Source organism: Petromyzon marinus, chromosome 66, assembly GCF_048934315.1.
Source record: "Petromyzon marinus isolate PM22_M1 ecotype Great Lakes invasive population chromosome 66, UKy_Petmar_22M1.pri1.0, whole genome shotgun sequence".
In the NCBI taxonomy this organism is placed as follows: Eukaryota; Metazoa; Chordata; class Hyperoartia; order Petromyzontiformes; family Petromyzontidae; genus Petromyzon; species Petromyzon marinus.
Window position 1 is genome coordinate 9,588,074 of NC_133732.1, and position 21,412 is coordinate 9,609,485.

Consider the following 21,412-nt stretch of genomic DNA (forward strand, 5'->3'; position numbering starts at 1 on the left):
CAACGTGGCGCACTGCTGGCGTGGCTTGCATTGTTGCTATGGAGACCGGGAGATCGATGATCGATGTTCAGTCGCCGTAAACTACGATGAGTTCGAAATGAAAATATTGAGTCGAAAAATCGGGCTCAATATCCTAGTTCACCAAGTACTTCAGGTATTTTAATGCTCCGATATTTTTGAGAATTAAAAAAGTTGCAAGGGCAAGGTGAAGGCAGGTTTCACTCAAAAGGTCGCCACTCTGAATAATACTGCAATTTAAAATGTTCAATTATATTTTAGAAGCCTGACAGGTTTAATAAATGACAGAAGATAACATGTTGGAAAATATCTCCGCAATACCATGTAGGCCAGCGGAGCGTTGCACTATCGACATGAGACCCCGAGGTGCCCGGGGACTTCCCCGACGTATTAAAAAGGTAACAGTTAAAAAAAGGGGGGCCTCGATCGAACCCGTCGCGACACCAGTACTGCTTGGGGAGTGACGATCCTAAGGTAGCTACGTTCACTCGGAAGATAACTTGTGTACACAGCCGGCAACCCACGCGTGGAAGATGCAACCGCGGTGGTTGATGAATGGTTAACCGCCCCGCGCCCCCCCCAAAAGCCCGGCTACGGCATCGCTCTGCCTAGTGGCCTGGTTGCCCGACGTGGGCCTGCGTACGAAGGCCCTCTAACCGTATTGACAACAGCTAAGGCTTCGGAGAGTCGGCTACGTGAGCGGTTGTTCTCAATCTCGTGGGTTGCTACTCGACTCTACCCTCCCCCCCCCGCCTTGTTGAATTTGATTTCAACCGAGTAGCACACCCCACACCGCCCCCCCCCCACCTCCCCCTACGTGCTTGACCCAACGTGGTTCTGAGACATAAATGTGTGAAAAATGAACATCGATGTCTTAACCGATTGTCAATTTTGCGAGGGAAACCCCAACCAGGTGCCGGTAACTGCAAGCGGATAAAAAACGAAATTCAACGGACGCTCTGCGAGTGTGACGTCGTGTGACCACGGTGGCCGGTAACCCTTGAAGACCTGCATTGTTTTACGATCAGTGAGTTTAAAAAAGTCTTTCAGTGGCGTTTCTAGGTTACTGTGTGGGTTTACATTTTATCATAGTTATTTTAACTACGACAAAACCTCATGGGACCTACGATAAAACTGTCCGCCCTTTGGCGCTGTTCTCTCGTCTGACGCTGGCGGTGAGATGAGGCCATAGGAAAGGCCCTCTCTGGTGTCAGCCAATCAGTTTCCAAGACAATGCCATTTATTATCAGAGCGTGTTTTAGTTTGCATGTTCACCACAAGTACCGCGTGGGGCTAATGCAGTAACTTGATTCCTTGCAAAATGTTTCTTTTTGGTGTTTGAACATCTTAACACAACTCCTGTTTCATTGCCAGTAAGGGTAAAGACCCATTCTGTTTTTTCATACGTTGTTATTTTACCCTGGCAGAAACATCCAACGTCATTGTTCCCCAATGACGCTCACGTTCGACGTCACTTCACACATTTATAAATCACCCCTCGACAAACCTCCCCGCTGGGACATTGCCACGTGTACCCCCCCCCCTCCCCCACGGAGAGTACGCGGATGCCCCCCCCCCTCGCCCTCTTCCCCGGTTGAGAACCACCGGTGTAGATAAAACTCGCCGCTCGATGCACTCCTCCTCTCGTCGCTGCGCCGGGTCGCACTGCGGAGACCGTTGGAAGCCGCCCGGCGATTCTTACGGTGGAGCGGGGAAATTCGAATTAATGCAACCGACCCGGAGGGAGCCCGCCCCGACACGCCTTGCGCTGTCGCTACCCCCCCCCACCCCCCCCGCCGAGTCTAGGCGCGGATCTTGTTGTGCGTGCGCATGTGCATCTTGCGCGCCGACACGTTGGAGAAGGCCTTGCCGCACTCGAGGCACGCGAAGGGCCGCTCGCCCGTGTGCGTGCGCCGGTGGTCCTTGAGGCCGTTGGCCTGCGAGAAGCACTTGCCGCAGTCGACGCAGGCGAAGGGCTTCTCGCCCGTGTGCGTGCGCCGGTGGGTCTTCAGGCCCGACATGTTGGTGAAGCACTTGCCGCAGTCCGTGCACAGGAAGGGCTTCTCGCCCGTGTGCGTGCGGTGGTGGTTCTTCAGCGTGTTGATCTGCGAGAAGCTCTTGCCGCACTCGTCGCACGCGTACGGACGCTCGCCCGTGTGCGTGCGGAAGTGGATCTTGAGGCTCGACACGGTGGAGAAGGCCTTGGTGCACTCCTTGCAGCCGTAGGGGCGCTCCCCCGTGTGCGTGCGCCGGTGGATCTTGAGGCTGGACACGTGAGTGAAGCTCTTGCCGCAGTCGCCGCACATGTGCGGCTTCTCGCGAGTGGGCGCCCCCCCCTGCTGCTGCTGCTGCTGCTGCCGACGCTGCCGCTGCTGCTGTTGCCGCTGCTGCTGCTGCTGCTGCTGCGGCTGATGCTGCTGCTGCGGTTGCTGCTGCGGTTGCTGCTGCTGGTGCTGCTGCGGATGCTGCTGCTGCTGCTGCCGCACCGGCTGCATCTGCTGCCGCACCGGCTGCTGCCGCTGGGGCTGTTGCCGCTGCGGTTGCTGCCGCGCCGGCTGCATCTGCTGCTGCGCCGGCTGCTGCCGCTGCGGCTGCTGCCTCTTGGGGGCCGGGTCGACGGCGTAGGCCTCCGCGTAGGCCCGTGGCGCGGGCGGCCCCTCGTCGCTCTCGTCATCTGCTCACGCGCGCCCGGCCAAAACAGCGTGGACACGTTTGTTGTCATCGGTATCGACACGTTCTCGCTGCCAATCTAGCGTTCCGAAACGTCTGGCGAGTTGCAGGGTGGGTGGGTGGGTGGGCGTGACCGGAACGGCATCAATTTTATTCAGGGAGGCATAGCAGCGGCCGTTGCTAAAAGGACACTTTGCGTTTACGTTTGCGGTGAGACGTAGCGTAAGAAAACGTGTTCGATACACGCACAGGCGACCCCTGCTCCGTGCCGGTTCCGCTTGTGCGATTTCCGGCAAGCCTATCCGGGAATTCCGCCCCTGCTCCCAGCTCTGCGTAAGGGATGCGTTCCTGGGAACTGCTACTTAGCCAGGAATCACTTGAATAGAATTCGAATTTCCCACAGACATCATTGTTAAAATCAGGGGTTGCCGTTGGGAGCCCGCATTTCTTTAAAAAAAGAAAGTGACTAAATGGCGCAAAGTGTACAAAGCCCGCATATGATGGAGTTAACATCCATTTCGACTAATAATTAGATAAAACTTGACAGAGACGGTTAAAGAGCTACAATGGTTTTGATCTCTAAGCCAGGCACTTAAAAAGTATTTGCACGTTGAATAGACTTCCACAACTGCTATGTACGAGTTTTTTTAAGTGGCAGTTAAAGGTGCCCCATTTTTGAGAATATTCCAGAATTGTTCTCGCATTAACACCCCTGTCAAGCCATTATCAGTGCCCTGCCTTATCACAGACGAATCCTGAACTTATTGGTCACCCCATGCCCCTTATAAATCTCAACGTTCATCCGACAAAGTGCCATCACAAGGAGAGAAACACAAAGAGACACATTATATTCTTGGTTCTTTCGGTAAAGTCACGTAGAAGGGAAACAATAAAATAAAAAATATATAAAACAATACAATTCTCACGACGTTCGACTGCCACACAAGCAATCATCATCATATTCATCACCTGATGATGATTGCTTGTGTTGCAGTCGAAACGTCATGATAATTTTATTGTTTATTATTAGAAATGTATTGTTTTATATTTTTATTATTTTATTGTTTCCCTTCTACGTGACTTTACAGAAAAAACAAAGAATATGAATCCCTGCAGTCACGAAAGCTTTAAATCAAAAAGAGACACATTGTTATTTTTGCACGTATTGAAACGGCTGTACGCCGAATGAACCTGAAAACTCAATTTCCCTGCACAAGAATATGGAGTAAACCGTATGGGTTGACAGCTACGCTACTATACACTAAACTACTATACACTACACTACTATACACTACAATATACACTACACTACTATACACTACACTACTATACACTACACTATACACTACGCCACTATCCACTACACTACTATACACTACACTAATATACACATTACGCTACTATACAATACACTATACACTACACCACTATACACTACGCTACTATACACTACACTATACACTACACCACTATACACTACGCTACTATACACTAAACTATACACTACACCACTATACACTACACTACTATACACTACACTAATATACACATTACGCTACTATACAATACACTATACACTACACCACTATACACTACACTACTATACACTACACTATACACTACGCCACTATCCACTACACTACTATACACTACACTAATATACACATTACGCTACTATACAATACACTATACACTACACCACTATACACTACGCTACTATACACTACACTATACACTACACCACTATACACTACGCTACTATACACTAAACTATACACTACACCACTATACACTACGCTACTATACACTAAACTATACACTACACCACTACACACTACACTACTATACACTACACCACTACACACTACACTACTATACACTACACTATACACTACACTATACACTACACTATACACTACACTATACACTACACTACTACAAACCTGTGAACCCCTTATCAGTGCCCTACCTTATTACAGACCAATCCAGAACGTATTGATCGCCCCGTGCGCCTTATACATCTCAACGTTCATCCGGCAAACTGGGGCGAGACCACCCCAAGGCGAAGTCCACAAATCCCCCGCGGAGTGTTCCCGTCGCTCAAGGAGGGACCCCCCCCCCGCGTGTTCCCCCCCCCCCGTGTGCCCCCCCCCCGCGTGCCCCCCCCCCGCGTGCCCCCTACTGGCCAACGGTTTCTCAAAAAACGCCATCGCTGGGGGTCTATCGGTGCCAGAGCGCTCGCTTGCCCCCCCCGCCGCACGCTTGCAGCGACCGCGGTCGCCGGGGTCGCTGGGGTCACTGGGGTCGCTGGGGTCACTGGGGTCGCTGGGGTCACTGGGGTCGCTGGGGCCACCGGGGTCGCTGGGGTCACCGGGGTCGCTGGGGTCACTGGGGTCGCCGGGGTCACCCTGGCACGAGCAGCCCACGACTCCCGACGGAAAGCGGAGTGTGGGTGGGGGTCGATGCTGGCGAGGTCGACAGGCCACGGAGCATCGAGTGAGGAACTTGAGGGATTGGACGCAAAACATAAAATGTGTACCCTGGGTGGGGGGGGGGGGGGGCGGGCTGGTGGGGGGGACCAAGACATCTGGCGGTTTTGTTTTCTTCCAAAGCGGCCGGGGTGACCGCCGCCATTACAAAAAGTGCCGGGAACGCTGCGAGCGTCAAAATACGCGGCTGAGAAGGCCGACAGAACAACGGGAGGGCAAGCGATTGAGGTGGGGGGGGGGAGGAAGGCAGGGCTCTGGAAGGGACCCCCGTGAACTATGGGATGGTCAAGAACTCAACGATCCAAGAGGCGAGTTTTGGCTGTCGTGATGGTGGGGGACTTAATGAATGGAATTGCCATTAAGCCGGGATTGGGGCGTAAATCCGATGGAAGGGGAATGGACACAGACGTTAGTTGGGAACAGAGAGCGGAAGTTTGTATATCTCCAAGGACCGCCGAACAGAAGTGCAGCGGTCTGCGGAAGAAGTAAAAAAAAAATGACGATTTTGTTTTCTTCTTTGGTTCTTTCGGTAAAGTCACGTAGAATGAGAATAAAATAATAAATTGATAAAATAAAATAACACAATAATATTCTCACGACGTTTCGGCCACAACACAAGCGGCCTTCATCAGGTGAAGGGACGAGACTGTCTGGTAGGACAGCGCTGGAGTGAAAGAGCCACGTTCAGATCACGGCCTTTAAATCGAAATTTAACCGCCTCTACGGGGAGGGATTCCACACATCGTTAAGATCATTCAACAGACTCCGGGATAAGAAGGCTCAACTAATCGAGTCTCTCACCTTTCTGAAGAGATACCGCGACTCTAAGAACCAAAGAAGATGAATCATTGCAGTCACGAAAGCTTTAAATCGAAATTTAACCGCCTCTACGGGGAGGGATTCCACACATCCTTAAGATCATTCAACAGACTCCGGGATAAGAAGGCTCAACTAATCGAGTCTCTCACCTTTCTGAAGAGATGCCGCGACTCTAAGCTGTCTCTCTCCCCCTCCTCTGTTCCGACCGTAGCTATCCGTGGTGCTAAAGTTGAGGCTTAAAGGCCGTGATCTGAACGTGGCTCTTTCACTCCAGCGCTGTCCTACCAGACAGTCTCGTCCCTTCACCTGATGAAGGCCGCTTGTGTTGTGGCCGAAACGTCGTGAGAATATTATTGTGTTATTTTATTTTATCAATTTATTATTTTATTCTCATTCTACGTGACTTTACCGAAAGAACCAAAGAAGATGAATCATTGCAGTCACGAAAGCTTTAAATCGAGACGATTTTGTTGTTGTTGTTGTTGTCGTCACGCAGAAGACGACCGACGGCGGAGGGTTGAGGCTCGTGCGTTATCCCCGCTCGCCGGCGATGTACGGTGCGGGGGGGGGGGGCTATCCGCCGTCGTGCCGGACGTGCTCTCGTGGCACCCTGCGATCAGCGGCGTCGTGCTGATCGCAGGCCGACACGTGGGGGATCGATCCCCCCACGTGTTGGTGCTGGCGGAGCCGTGGGAATGAGTGACGGCGCAGCGGTGTCACCGAGCAGACACCACCCCGCGCCCCCCCCCCTCCCCCCAACGCCCCGCTCAGTTTAACACGTAGGCATTTTTGTTGGGGTTAGATCGCGTGAATATAAATGTTGTGTCGTTAAACCCGCCACCACCCGACACAGCCAATCAGTAAGGGGTGTGTCACGTGAACAGAACGTGGCCAATTCGTTACCAGTACAGCACTAGCCGCTTGTGTGTTGGAGAGCAAATCCACGACATTTACAATCTGAGTACTGAGTACAATCACAATCAGTGCGTTACTAGTACAGCACTAACCGCTTGTGTGTTGGAGAGTAAACCCACTACAACATTTACAATCTGAGTACTGAGTGCAATCACAATCAGTGCGTTACTAGTACAGCACTAGCCGCTTGTGTGTTGGAGAGTAAACCCACTACAACATTTACAATCTGAGTACTCAGTACAATCACAATCAGTGCGTTACTAGTACAGCACTAGCCGCTTGTGTGTTGGAGAGTAAACCCACTACAACATTTACAATCTGAGTACTGAGTACAATCACAATCAGTGCGTTACTAGTACAGCACTAGCCGCTTGTGTGTTGGAGAGTAAACCCACTACAACATTCACAATCTGAGTACTGAGTACAATCACAATCAGTGCGTTACTAGTACAGCACTAACCGCTTGTGTGTTGGAGAGTAAACCCACTACAACATTCACAATCTGAGTACTGAGTACAATCACAATCAGTGCGTTACTAGTACAGCACTAACCGCTTGTGTGTTGGAGAGTAAACCCACTACAACATTTACAATCTGAGTACTCAGTACAATCACAATCAGTGCGTTACTAGTACAGCACTAACCGCTTGTGTGTTGGAGAGTAAACCCACTACAACATTCACAATCTGAGTACTGAGTACAATCACAATCAGTGCGTTACTAGTACAGCACTAACCGCTTGTGTGTTGGAGAGTAAACCCACTACAACATTCACAATCTGAGTACTGAGTACAATCACAATCAGTGCGTTACTAGTACAGCACTAACCGCTTGTGTGTTGGAGAGTAAACCCACAACAACATTTACAATCTGAGTACTGAGTACAATCACAATCAGTGCGTTACTAGTACAGCACTAACCGCTTGTGTGTTGGAGAGTAAACCCACTACAACATTTACAATCTGAGTACTGAGTACAATCACAATCAGTGCGTTACTAGTACAGCACTAACCGCTTGTGTGTTGGAGAGTAAACCCACTACAACATTCACAATCTGAGTACTGAGTACAATCACAATCAGTGCGTTACTAGTACAGCACTAACCGCTTGTGTGTTGGAGAGTAAACCCACTACAACATTCACAATCTGAGTACTGAGTACAATCACAATCAGTGCGTTACTAGTACAGCACTAACCGCTTGTGTGTTGGAGAGTAAACCCACAACAACATTTACAATCTGAGTACTGAGTACAATCACAATCAGTGCATTACTAGTACAGCACTAGCCGCTTGTGTGTTGGAGAGTAAACCCACAACAACATTCACAATCTGAGTACGACATCTCGCCAGTAATCACAAGCAGCATCATCAGGCGACAGCCAGATTAAATTACATCGAGATGACGATGCTTTCAAAGTGGTGTAGCTCCCAGCAGCTTCTCCCTTATATCGGCAGGAAGAGAGCGTTCCAGACGGCCGCAGGAGCAGCGCGTCTGTAAGCGGCGTGCGACAGACGCGGCGACCTCCGCATTGTGAGCCTCAAGAGAGTTTCCCAAACTCCATCTCCCGGACAGCGTCACCGACTCTCACCCTCGCTGCTGCTCTCCTCCTCGTCGTCCTCCTCTTCTTCCCCCTCCTCTTCCCCCTCCTCCTCCTCCAGCTCCTCCTCCTCCTCCAGCTCCTCCTCCTCTTCTTCTTCCTCCTCCTCCTCCTCGTCCTTGATCCAGCCGTGGGAGGGGACGGCTCGCCCCCCCGCGTGGTGGGAGTTCACGGCCACCTCGGGGTGTGGGTCGTAGTCGTTGTCATCGTAGCTCTCGTCCATGTCTGTCGGGTGGACGGCAGACGAGTGAAACCCTCGCACAGGCCCGAGGGTAGACTACTCATTGTGCACCAGGCGAGATGTTAGCGACCTCGCCTGGTGCGCAGGAGGTCGTGGGTTCGATCCCGAACCCGACGATGCCTGCTACTGCTGTAGATTTGGAGTCTGTGTCTCTCTCTCTCATCATCATCACGATGGCTATGAGATGTTAACTCCCTCACCTGGTGTGCAGGAGGTCGTGGGTTCGATCCCGAACCTGACGATGCCTGCTGCTGTATATTTGGAGTCTGCGTCTCTCTCTCATCATCATCACGGTGGCTCGGAGATGTTAGCGACCCCGCCTGGTCTACAGGAGGTCGTGGCTATCATCTCGACCCTGACAACGCCTGCTATTTGAAGTTTTGCGTCTCTCTCTCTCTCTCCCCGTGGTCGAGTGGATTTTCCTTCCGGGTCCTCCGGTTTTTCACCTCCAAATTTAGAAACGACGTCACCACGTGTTTTAGAGTGATTTGTCCGCTGCTATACATATCCACGTGATGATGATGATGACGATGACGACGACGACGACGACAGGCCACCTCGTTGGGCTATCGTTCCTGATAGCACCGGGGTCACTTCTGAAAAAGAGCAGCTACATAGCAGCTAGGTGGACCCAACTTCGTAAAACATTTTTTTTTTAAAAACGTTGTTTTTAGTCGGTTGCCGGGAAACGTGATGCATCCTTTCATGAGTCGGCCCGTCCGTCGTGTCAGCGTGCTCTGTCACGCGCGCGAGAAAACTGCCGCAGCTAACCAATACCAATCGCCCAGATCTGGCAACATTGGGAGCGCGCTGCACGAGCAGGTTCATGTCGTCTTTAAACGATGGCGTGCCGCACGCCGGCCCAAGCAGCGTGTCGGGATTGAAAACGCGCGTGGATACAACCGAGCAATGAGATCGCTTTTCGGACGCGACCTGGCCACAAACGATAGCCCGGCGAAGTGGCTTATCGCGTGGAAATGCATCGCAGCGGGCAAATATTCCGAAACCGGTGACGCCGATGGTGCACGCGGAGGGGGGAAACCAAAGGACCTGGAGAAAAAATCCACGCGACCACGGGGAGAGAGAGAGACGTGCAAAGCTCCAAATCCACCGCAGGCATCGTCAGGATCGAAACCACGACCTCCTGCGTACCAGGCATGGTAGTCAACATCTCCTAGCCACCGTGATGATGATGATAAGAGAGAGACGCAGACTCCAAATATACAGCAGCAGGCGTTGTCAGGGTCGGAATCGAACCCACGCCCTCCTGCGTACCAGGCGAGGTAGTCAACATCTCATAGTGACCGTGGCACGATGTGCACACCCACCGGATGAGTCGCTCTCTTCCATCACGGCCGCTGCTCGCTGCTTCCCTCTGGCCGAGTTGTGGATGTACATCTGGCTGATGGACATCTCTGAAAGTCACAAGCGAGATGCACGGAGGCGATCGCTCGTTATGGAGTGTCGGTGGGGAGGGACGGTGGGGAGGGACGGTGGGAAGGGACGGTGGGGAGGGACGGTGGGGAGGGATGGTGGGGAGGGACGGTGGGGAGGGATGCGTTGGTGGGGAGGTGGTTCAAAAAACAAGTCCAACGTATATTCGTACATAGGGGCCATGTGTGTGCGTGCATGTGTGTGTCTTTGTTGTGTGTGTAGTGTGTGTCTTTGTTGTGTGTGTAGTATGTGTGTGTCTTTGTTGGGTGTGTAGTGTGTGTGTGTGTCTTTGTTGTGTGTGTAGTGTGTGTGTCTTTGTTGTGTGTGTAGTGTGTGTGTGTCTTTGTTGTGTGTGTAGTGTGTGTGTGTCTTTGTTGTGTGTGTAGTGTGTCTTTGTTGTGTGTGTAGTGTGTGTGTCTTTGTTGTGTGTGTAGTGTGTGTGTCTTTGTTGTGTGTAGTGTGTGTGTGTGTCTTTGTTGTGTGTGTAGTGTGTGTGTGTGTCTTTGTTGTGTGTGTAGTGTGTGTGTGTCTTTGTTGTGTGTGTAGTGTGTGTGTCTTTGTTGTGTGTGTAGTGTGTGTGTGTGTCTTTGTTGTGTGCGTAGTGTGTGTGTGTCTTTGTTGTGTGTGTAGTGTGTCTTTGTTGTGTGTGTAGTGTGTGTGTCTTTGTTGTGTGTGTAGTGTGTGTCTTTGTTGTGTGTGTAGTATGTGTGTGTCTTTGTTGAGTGTGTAGTGTGTGTGTGTGTCTTTGTTGTGTGTGTAGTGTGTGTGTCTTTGTTGTGTGTGTAGTGTGTGTGTGTCTTTGTTGTGTGTGTAGTGTGTGTGTGTCTTTGTTGTGTGTGTAGTGTGTCTTTGTTGTGTGTGTAGTGTGTGTGTCTTTGTTGTGTGTGTAGTGTGTGTGTCTTTGTTGTGTGTAGTGTGTGTGTGTGTCTTTGTTGTGTGTGTAGTGTGTGTGTGTGTCTTTGTTGTGTGTGTAGTGTGTGTGTGTCTTTGTTGTGTGTGTAGTGTGTGTGTCTTTGTTGTGTGTGTAGTGTGTGTGTGTCTTTGTTGTGTGTGTAGTGTGTGTGTGTCTTTGTTGTGTGTGTAGTGTGTCTTTGTTGTGTGTGTAGTGTGTGTGTCTTTGTTGTGTGTGTAGTGTGTGTCTTTGTTGTGTGTGTAGTGTGTGTGTGTCTTTGTTGTGTGTCTTTGTTGTGTGTGTAGTGTGTCCTTGTTGTGTGTGTAGTGTGTGTCTTTGTTGTGTGTGTAGTGTGTCTTTGTTGTGTGTGTAGTGTGTGTGTGTCTTTGTTGTGTGTGTAGTGTGTGCGTCTTTGTTGTGTGTGTAGTGTGTGTCTTTGTTGCGTGTGTAGTGTGTGTGTGTCTTTGTTGTGTGTGTAGTGTGTGTGTCTTTGTTGTGTGTGTAGTGTGTGTCTTTGTTGTGTGTGTAGTGTGTGCGTCTTTGTTGTGTGTGTAGTGTGTGTCTTTGTTGCGTGTGTAGTGTGTGTGTGTCTTTGTTGTGTGTGTAGTGTGTGTGTGTCTTTGTTGTGTGTGTAGTGTGTGTGTGTCTTTGTTGTGTGTGGTGTGTGTGTGCCTTTGTTGTGTGTGTAGTGTGTGTGTCTTTGTTGTGTGTGTAGTGTGTGTCTTTGTTGTGTGTGTAGTGTGTGTCTTTGTTGTGTGTGTAGTGTGTGTCTTTGTTGTGTGTGTAGTGTGTGTGCCTTTTTTGTGTGTGTAGTGTGTGTGTGTCTTTGTTGTCTGTGTAGTGTGTGTGTGTCTTTGTTGTGTGTGTAGTGTGTGTCTTTGTTGTGTGTGTAGTGTGTGTCTTTGTTGTGTGTGTGTAGTGTGTGTGTGTCTTTTTTGTGTGTGTAGTGTGTGTGTCTTTGTTGTGTGTGTAGTGTGTGTGTCTTTGTTGCGTGTGTAGTGTGTGTGTGTCTTTGTTGTGTGTGTAGTGTGTGTCTTTGTTGTGTGTGTAGTGTGTGTGTGTCTTTGTTGTGTGTGTAGTGTGTGTGTGTCTTTGTTGTGTAGTGTGTGTGTGTCTTTGTTGTGTGTGTAGTGTGTCTTTGTTGTGTGTGTAGTGTGTGTGTGTCTTTGTTGTGTGTGTAGTGTGTGTGTGTGTCTTTGTTGTGTGTGTAGTGTGTGTGTGTCTTTGTTGTGTGTGTAGTGTGTGTGTCAGTTTAACACGTAGGCTTTCGCGACCAATATTATTCATAATAAAGGTTTTTGGGTTAGATCGCGTTTATTTATAAATGTGTCGTAACCCTCCACCACCCGACACGGCCAATCAGCAAAGAAAAGTGTCACGTTGACAAAAGACAAATAATTCACTACTTCAGCCCACCGGTGTGTTGAGTTAATCCACATTTACAGTTTGAGTACGACGTTTCGCCGGTAAATACTTCCAGCATCATCGGGCAATTCGCCAGAATAGTGTGTGTGTCTTTGTTGTGTGTGTAGTGTGTGTGTGTCTTTGTTGTGTAGTGTGTGTGTCTTTGTTGTGTAGTGTGTGTGTGTCTTTGTTGTGTAGTGTGTGTGTGTGTCTTTGTTGTGTGTGTAGTGTGTGTGTGTGTCTTTGTTGTGTGTGTAGTGTGTGTGTGTCTTTGTTGTGTGTGTAGTGTGTGTGTGTGTCTTTGTTGTGTGTGTAGTGTGTGTGTGTGTCTTTGTTGTGTGTGTAGTGTGTGTGTGTCTTTGTTGTGTGTGTGTAGTGTGTGTGTCTTTGTTGTGTGTGTAGTGTGTGTCTTTGTTGTGTGTGTAGTGTGTGTGTCTTTGTTGTGTGTGTAGTGTGTGTGTCTTTGTTGTGTGTGTGTAGTGTGTGTGTCTTTGTTGTGTGTGTAGTGTGTGTCTTTGTTGTGTGTGTAGTGTGTGTGTGTCTTTGTTGTGTGTGTAGTGTGTGTGTCTTTGTTGTGTGTGTAGTGTCAGTTTGGAGCGGTTAGCGCTATGCTGCGCTATGAACCTGGCAACCTGAGTTCGATGCCCGCTCACCAGTGACGATTATTTGAACCGGTCCTGGGCCTCCCCTAGGTTGACTCAAATGAGTACCTGGTGTGGTGTGTAAAGATCGCCACCGGGGAGACAAAGACGGCCGGGCGTGGTGCTGGCCACCCACCCCCTCGTGTGCCGTGCCGGCCTTCATAGGTGCTCGCTAACAGCACTTGCCCCAACGGTCTGTTACAGGCTACACGGCGGATCTTTGTCTTTGTCAGTCAACCCACGGCACCTGATGGGTCTGTCCCGTGACCTCCTGCCGATGGGCGTTCAATACTTCACGCGGCATCAAAATGCACCTAGCCTGGGACGAGCGCTGTGATGACGTCAACCGACTGCTGTTGTTGTTGTTGTTTGTGTGTGCGTGTGGTGCTGTTTCGCAAGGCAGGTAGCTGCAGGCACCACCTTGCGTCACCGGAGGGCTGAGCCAGCACTGCTGATAGGCTGCGTTCGAATCCACGCAGTTGTCTGCAAAAGGGAGACAAAGGATACATCATCATCATCATCGTCGTCGTCGTCGTCATCATCGTCGTCGTCATCATCGTCATCGTCGTCATCGTCATCGTCGTCATCATCGTCGTCGTCGTCATCGTCGTCGTCGTCATCGTCGTCGTCGTCGTCATCATCGTCGTCGTCATCGTCGTCGTCATCATTGTTGTCATCATCGTCATCATCATCGTTGTCATCGTCGTCATCATCGTCGTCATCATCATCGTCATCGTCGTCATCATCGTCGTCGTCGTCGTCACCATCGTCGTCATCATCACCATCGTCATCATCATCATCATCATCGTCATCATCATCATCGTCATCATCCTTCTGTCAAACCCAACCCAAGGGTATCAAATGTTGTGGCAGTCCTCACGCTCACACACTGATCACGGCGACGGTGATAATGATGATGACGTCTTCTTATCGGCGAAAGAACGGCGGAACACTCGCCGTTAGAACGCCACGCGTTCCACAGACACCCAGACCCACAGAGACCCACAGACAACCAGACCCACAGAGACCCACAGACACCCAGACCCACAGAGACCCACAGAGACCCACAGAGACCCACAGAGACCCAGACCCACAGACAACTAGACCCACAGAGACCCACAGACACCCAGACCCACAGAGACCCACAGAGACCCACAGAGACCCACAGAGACCCACAGACACCCAGACCCACAGAGACCCACAGACACCCAGACCCACAGAGACCCACAGAGACCCACAGACACCCAGACCCACAGAGACCCACAGAGACCCACAGAGACCCACACACACCCAGACCCACAGAGACCCACAGACACCCACAGACACCCAGACCCACAGAGACCCACAGAGACCCACAGATAACCAGACCCACAGAGACCCACAGAGACCCACACACACCCAACGTACACACACAGAGACCCACAGAGACCCACAGAGACACACACAAGACACACACACAAACACACAGAGACCCACAGAGACACACACAAGACACACACACAGACACACACAGACCCGCAGAGACCCACAGACACCCAACGTACACACACACAGACCCACAGAGACCCACAGAGACCCACAGTGACCCACACAAGACACACACACAGACACACAGAGACCCACAGTGACCCACACAAGACACACACACAGACACACAGAGACCCACAGTGACCCACACAAGACACACACACAGACACACACAGACACACACACAGACACACAGAGACACCCACAGAGGCACACACACAAGACGCACACACAGAGACCTTACGAGGTCATGCCCCCAACCTACTGACTGCCAGGTTGTCGTAGTGCATCCCCATGCCGGGCCGAGGATCGTAGCGACTCCGCTCCTCGGTCCGCTGCTGCTGCTGCTGCTGCTTCTTCTTCCTGTGCGAGCGTTTGTGTCCGTAGCCGTGCTTGGACGCTCCGGCCTCCATGCCCGCTCTGGACGCGAGAGCCTCGCCGCGCCGCGAGGGCCCCGCGCCTCGTCCGCTCGCTCTCGCCCCTACCGCCCCACCTGCGTGCGGACGGACACATGGTCGGGGGTCAGGGTGGGGTCACGTGTGTGTTGGCGTGTGGTCGAGGTGGGGCGGTTGCTGGGGGGGGGGGGTGGGACGACGGCGGAATGGGCTACTCGTCCCCGTCGGGCGAAGAGTTGACTCTGTGGGTGGGTGGGGGTGGGGGGGGGTGTGGGGGGTAGCTTAGGCGGACAGCGTTGGTTAGCGGAGCTTGGGAGCCTGCGACGAGTAGCAGCGCCTGTGAACACACAAAGACAAAGCTCCCCCGTGTAGCCTGCGACAGACTGCCGGGGCAAGTGCTGTTAGTAGCGAGTAGCAGCAGCACCATGAACACACAAAGACAAAGCTCCCCCGTGTAGCCTGCGACAGACTGTAGGGGCAAGTGCTGTTAGTAGCGAGTAGCAGCAGAGCCCGTGAACACACAAAGACAAAGATCCCCCGTGTAGCCTGTGACAGACTTCCGGGGCAATTGGCAGCCGAAACAAAGCAGTCGGAACGATTGAATCGGTTGCAGCGGTTGATGAGGCAGTTGATGACGCAGCTGCAACCAAAAGGAAGACTTGCAACTGAAGCAACTGGGCAAGAAATGAAACCACTGCGACGCAATGAAGCAGTTGCAACGATTGAAACAGGAAAAATGGAAACAGTTGCAACGGTTGAAGAACATTTGATGAACCGGCTGTAACCAAATGAAACAGTTGCAATTGTTGGAACGCGCGACACGCTCAGCTCAAACAGAAGACTTGCAACCGAAAGAAGCAGTTGCAACGGTTGCAACGGTTGCAACGGTTGCACCCCCTGGTGGTGCGTCTCGCACTCCCGAGATGCTCCACAGGGGGGTGCGAGGTGCACCACCACGTGGCGCGTGACGCACCACCAGGTGGCGCGTGACGCACCAGCACGTGGCGCGTGACGCACCACCAGGTGGCGCGTGACGCACCAGCACGTGGCGCGTGACGCACCACCACGTGGCGCGTGACGCACCACCACGTGGCGGACTCGGCCTCCATGACCGAGCCGGCCCCGACCCATCACCACTCGCCGCTCTCTCCTTTTGTTTCATCGTCGGTCAGAATTTTTGTTTTGAGACATCACAAACTCCCCACAACAACAACCAACAATGGATTTTTTTACATTGAGATTATTTTTTTCTCTCTCTCCCAACAACAAACAAACGTGTGGGATTATTACGATTCGTTGGTAGTTTGAAGTTAGTGAATAGTTAGCGAGAAGTTAGTGAGTAGTTAGTTAGAAGACAGTGAGTAGTTAGTTAGAAGTTGTTGTTGTTCTATCAACGAAGCAAACAAATCCTCGAAAGCACTCGACATTAACGCACCGGATGCGCGCGCGTGTGTGTGTCTGTGTGTCTGTATGTCTGTGTGTGTCTGTGTGTGTGTCTGTGTGTCTCTGTGTGTCTGTATGTCTGTGTGTGTCTGTGTGTGTGTCTGTGTGTGTGTGTCTGTGTGCGTGTCTGTGTGTGTGTCTGTATGTGTCTGTGTGTGTGTCTGTGTGTGTGCGTGTGTGTCTGTGTGTGTGTGTGTCTGTGTGTGTGTCTGTGTGTGTGCGTGTCTGTGTGTGTGTCTGTATGTGTCTGTGTGTGTGTCTGTGTGTGTGCGTGTGTGTGTCTGTGTGTCTGTGTGTGTCTGTGTGTGTGTCTGTGTGTGTGTCTGTATGTCTGTGTGTGTCTGTGTGTGTGTCTGTGTGTCTGTGTGTGTGCGTGTGTGTGTCTGTGTGTGTCTGTGTGTCTGTATGTGTCTGTGTGTGTGCGTGTCTGTGTGTGTGTCTGTGTGTATGTGTCTGTGTGTGTGTGTCTGTGCGTGACTTTACCCGCACGCGTGGCCCCACTGAAGTAGACCTTGCAGAACTAGCCGCGAATTATTCTACCACTGCCTGCTGCCTACTACTACCTGCTTACTACCTGCTACTGCCTGCTGCCTGCTACTGCCTGCTGCTGCCTGCTGCCTGCTACTGCCTGCTGCTGCTGCCTGCTGCTGCCTGCTGCTACTGCCTGCTGCTGCCTGCTACTGCCTGCTACTGCCTGCTGCTGCCTGCTACTGCCTGTTACTGCCTGCTGCTGCCTGCTACTGCCTGCTGCTGCTACTGCCTGCTGCTACTGCCTGCTGCTGCTACTGCCTGCTGCTGCTGCCTGCTACTGCCTGCTACTGCCTGCTGCTGCTACTGCCTGCTGCTGCTGCCTGCTACTGCCTGCAACTGCCTGCTGCTGCTACTGCCTGCTACTGCCTGCTGCTGCCTGCTACTGCCTGCTACTGCCTGCTGCTACTGCCTGCTGCTGCCTGCTACTGCCTGCTACTGCCTGTTACTGCCTGCTGCTGCCTGCTACTGCCTGCTGCTGCTACTGCCTGCTGCTACTGCCTGCTGCTGCCTGCTACTGCCTGCTGCTGCCTGCTGCTGCTACTGCCTGCTGCTGCCTGCTGCTGCCTGCTACTGCCTGCTACTGCCTGCTGCTGCCTGCTGCTGCCTGTTACTGCCTGCTGCTGCCTGCTACTGCCTGCTGCTGCTACTGCCTGCTGCTACTGCCTGCTACTGCCTGCTACTGCCTGCTGCTGCTACTGCCTGCTGCTACTGCCTGCTACTGCCTGCTGCTGCCTGCTGCTGCTACTGCCTGCTGCTGCCTGCTACTGCCTGCTACTGCCTGCTGCTGCCTGCTACTGCCTGCTACTGCTGCTACTGCCTGCTACTGCCTGCTGCTGCCTGCTGCTGCTACTGCCTGCTGCTGCTACTGCTGCCTTATGCTGCCTGCTGCTGCCTTCTGCTGCCTGCTACTGCCTGCTGTTGCCTGCTACTGCCTGCTGCTGCTGCTAGTGCCTGCTGCTGCTGCTGTTGCCTGCTACTGACTGCTACTGCTACTGCCTGCTGCTACTGCCTGCTGCTACTGCCTGCTAAGTGTGCAGAAGCACACTTAGCACACGCGCACACACACATGTATATATAAACCACGCAGCAGCAGCAACAACAACAACAAAACCTACAACAGCTACCACGACTCTCCCTGCGTGTGCGGTGTTCTAAATAAACCCGCGGCTTTAAAGGCAAGACCCGCGGGCTCCGAGTATCACGGCCGACGTTTCGCTGCACGAGCCCCCCTCCTCCATGGCAAACTCGACGAGAGCGAGGAGCAGAGAGCGCACACAAAGGGGAGCGGTGCTGCTGCTGCTAGGGGAGAGTGGGGTGGGTGGGGAGAGTGGTGGGGGGGAGTGGGGTGGGTGGGTGGGGTGGAGAGTGGGGTGGGTGGGTGGGGAGAGTGGTGGGGGGGAGTGGAGGGGGAGAGTGGGGTTGGTGGGTGGGGTGGAGAGTGGGGTGGGGGGAGTGGGTGGGTGGGGAGAGTGGTGGGGGAGAGTGGGGGGGGGAGAGTGGTGTGGGGTGGGTGGGGGGAGAGTGGGGTGGGTGGGGGGCAGAGTGGGGTAGGGGGAGTGGGTAGGGAGAGTGGTGGGGGAGAGAGTGGGGTGGGGGGGAGTGGGGGGGGAGTGGGGTGGGTGGGGGGCAGAGTGGGGTAGGGTGAGTGGGGGGGGGAGTGGGGTGGGTGGGGAGAGTGGTGGGGGGGAGTGGGGGGGGGAGAGTGGGGTGGGGGGAGTTGGGGGGAGAGTGGGGTGGGTGGGGGGCAGAGTGGGGTAGGGGGAGTGGGGGGGGAGTGGGGTGGGTGGGGGAGGAGTGGGGGGGGAGAGTGGGGTGGGTGGGGGAGGAGTGGGGGGGGAGGAGTGGGGGGGGTGGGGGAGTGGGGTGGAGAGTGGGGTGGGTGGGTGGGGGGCTGAGTGGGGTGGGTGGGGGGAGTGGGGGGGTGGGGTGGAGAGTGGGGTGGGTGGGGTGGAAGAGTGGGGGGGGAGAGTGGGGTGGGTGGGGGGGGAGTGGGGTGGGTGGGGGGGGAGTGGGGGGGTGGGGGGTGTGGGGGGGTGGGGTGGGTGGGGGGGAGAGTGGGGTGGGTGGGGGGGAGAGTGGGGTGGGTGGGGGGAGTGGGGTGGGTGGGGAGAGTTGGGGGGGGAGAGTGGGGTGGGTGGGGGGGGAGAGTGGAGTGGGTGGGGGGGGCAGAGTAGGGTGGGTGGGGAGATAGTGGGTGGGTGAATGTTTGAGAGTGGGTGGGTGGTGGTGATGGGGGGAGAGTGGGTGGGTGGTGGTGGTGGGGGGAGTGGGTGGGTGGTGGTGGAGGGAGTGGGTGGGTGGTGGTGGGTGGAGAGAGACATGGGAGCTGGGTAATGGAGTTCTGCCTGCTGCTCATAGAGACCCCCAACAGCGCCAGATCGCAACGTCCAACGGACGTTGAACGACGGTGATGGTTGTGGTGGTTAGTGGTGGTGTTGGTGGGTGGTTGTAGTGGTGGTGGTTGGTGGTGGTTGGTGGTGGGTGGTTGGTGGTTGTGGTGGTGGGTGGTGGTGGTTGTGGTGGTGGTTAATGATGGGTGGTGGTGGGTGGTTGTGGTGGTGGGTGGTGATGGTTGTGGTGGTTGGTGGTTGTGGTGGGTGGTGGTGGTGGTTATGTTGGTGGTGGTTGTGGTGGTGGTTGTGTTGGTTGTTGCTCACCTCTTGTCTGGCACAGATTGACAGCTTGAGAGAGAGAGGGGGGAGGGAGATGGAGTGAGGGAGTGTGAGAGAGAGAGAGAGGGGGGAGGGAGATGGAGTGAGGGAGTGTGAGAGAGAGAGTGAGAGAGAGGGGGGAGGGAGATGGAGTGAGAGAGTGTGAGAGAGAGTAAGGGAGTGAGAGTGGTGGCCGGTGGGCGCTTGACGCGTCGACGGCCATCTTGGGTGAGGGTAGTGTGAGTAGTGGTGAGTGTGGTGGTGGTGATTGTGGTGAGTGTTGTAGTGAGTGTGGTGAGGGTCGTGGTGAGTGTAGTGAGGGTGGTGGTGGTGGTGAGTGTGGTGGTGGTGGTGAGTGGTGGTGAGGGTGGTGGTGACTGTGATGAGGGTGGTGGTGAGTGTGGTGGTGAGTGTGGTGGTGAGGGTGGTGGTGGTGGTGGTGAGTGTGGTGGTGAGTGTGGTGGTGAGGGTGGTGAGGGTGGTGGTGAGGGTGGTGGTGGTGGTGAGTGTGGTGGTGAGGGTGGTGGTGAGTGTGGTAGTGAGGGTGGTTAGGGTGGTGGTGAGGGTGGTGAGGGGGGTGGTGAGGGGGGTGAGGGTGGTGGTGAGTGTGGTGGTGAGGGTGGTGGTGAGTGTGGTGGTGAGGGTGGTGGTGGTGAGTGTGGTGAGGGTGGTGGTGAGGGTGGTGGTGGTGAGTGTGGTGAGGGTGGTGGTGAGTGTGGTGGTGAGGGTGGTGGTGAGTGTGGTGAGGGTGGTGGTGAGTGTGGTGGTGAGGGTGGTGGTGAGGGGGGTGGTGAGGGTGGTGGTGAGGGGGGTGGTGAGGGTGGTGGTGAGGGTGGTGGTGAGGCGGTTGGTGAGTGTGGTGAGGTTGGTGGTGAGTGTGGTGGTGAGTGTGGTGGTGAGGGTGGTGGTGAGTGTGGTGAGGGTGGTGGTGAGTGTGGTGGTGACTGTGGTGAGGGTGGTGGTGGTGGTGGTGAGGGTGGTGGTGAGTGTGGTGGTGAGGGTGGTGAAAGTGGTGGTGGTGAGTGGGGTGGTGAGGGTGGTTAGGGTGGTGGTGGTGAGGGGGGTGGTGAGGGTGGTGAGGGTGGTGGTGAGTGTGGTGAGGGTGGTGGTGAGTGTGGTGAGGGTGGTGGTGAGGGTGGTTAGGGTGGTGGTGAGGGTGGTGGTGAGGGTGGTGAGGGTGGTGGTGAGGGTGGTGAGGGTGTCACGTGACCGTGCCAGCAGCACCTTTCTGACACTGTACGTGGCAAGCCTCAAGGTGCACAAAGACAAAGATCCCCCCCGGGTAGCCTCAGCAGACTGTAGGGGCAAGTGCTGTTAGCGAGCAGCACCTACAAAGACAAAGATCCCCCGGGTAGCCTCAGCAGACTGTTGGGGCAAGTGCTGTTAGCGAGCAGCACCTACAAAGACAAAGATCCCCCGGGTAGCCTCAGCAGACGGCTGGGGCAAGTGCTGTGATGGAGCAGCACCTACAAAGACAAAGATCCCCCGGGTAGCCTCAGCAGACTGTAGGGGCAAGTGCTGTTAGCGAGCAGCACCTACAAAGACAAAGATCCCCCGTGTAGCCTCAGCAGACTGTTGGGGCAAGTGCTGTGATGGAGCAGCACCTACAAAGACAAAGATCCCCCGGGTAGCCTCAGCAGACGGCTGGGGCAAGTGCTGTGATGGAGCAGCACCTACAAAAACCCCCCGGGTAGCCTCAGCAGACTGTAGGGGCAAGTGCTGTTAGCGAGCAGCACCTACAAA

The 21,412-nt window shown here is 53.8% G+C and overlaps 2 protein-coding genes across 8 annotated transcripts in view; one reads left to right on the plus strand and one right to left on the minus strand.

The window, feature by feature from the left end:
- The window catches only part of LOC116956677 (uncharacterized), an 88,779-nt gene extending 74,470 nt beyond the window's left edge, over window positions 1-14,309 (plus strand). The window contains exon 5 of one of the 4 annotated variants that reach the window (XR_012930358.1): window positions 14,291-14,309. The gene's annotated coding sequence lies outside the window, so the exon portion shown is untranslated. Of the gene's footprint in view, window positions 1-14,172; window positions 14,211-14,290 lie in introns of those variants that run through there. The other 3 variants (XR_012930356.1, XR_012930357.1, XR_012930355.1) reach the window with 3 other exon arrangements.
- Window positions 827-20,156, minus strand: LOC116956590 (uncharacterized). 4 transcript variants are annotated; one of them, XM_076054640.1, is made up of 7 exons: window positions 17,989-18,333; window positions 16,971-17,940; window positions 14,915-15,142; window positions 13,543-13,605; window positions 10,080-10,166; window positions 8,502-8,735; window positions 827-2,692 (listed from the first exon to the last, which is right to left on the minus strand). In XM_076054640.1, the coding sequence occupies exons 3-7, from the start codon at window positions 15,060-15,062 to the stop codon at window positions 1,821-1,823; spliced, it is 1,404 nt and encodes a 467-aa protein (XP_075910755.1). In that variant the 5' UTR covers window positions 15,063-15,142; window positions 16,971-17,940; window positions 17,989-18,333; the 3' UTR covers window positions 827-1,820. The 4 variants fall into 4 exon arrangements, with proteins under 4 accessions (XP_075910755.1, XP_075910756.1, XP_075910753.1 ...); XM_076054641.1 differs by having other exon boundaries at window positions 16,971-17,078; window positions 17,258-18,333; XM_076054638.1 differs by lacking the exons at window positions 16,971-17,940; window positions 17,989-18,333 and adding an exon at window positions 19,676-20,156.
- Between the last annotated feature and the right edge of the window lie 1,256 nt (window positions 20,157-21,412).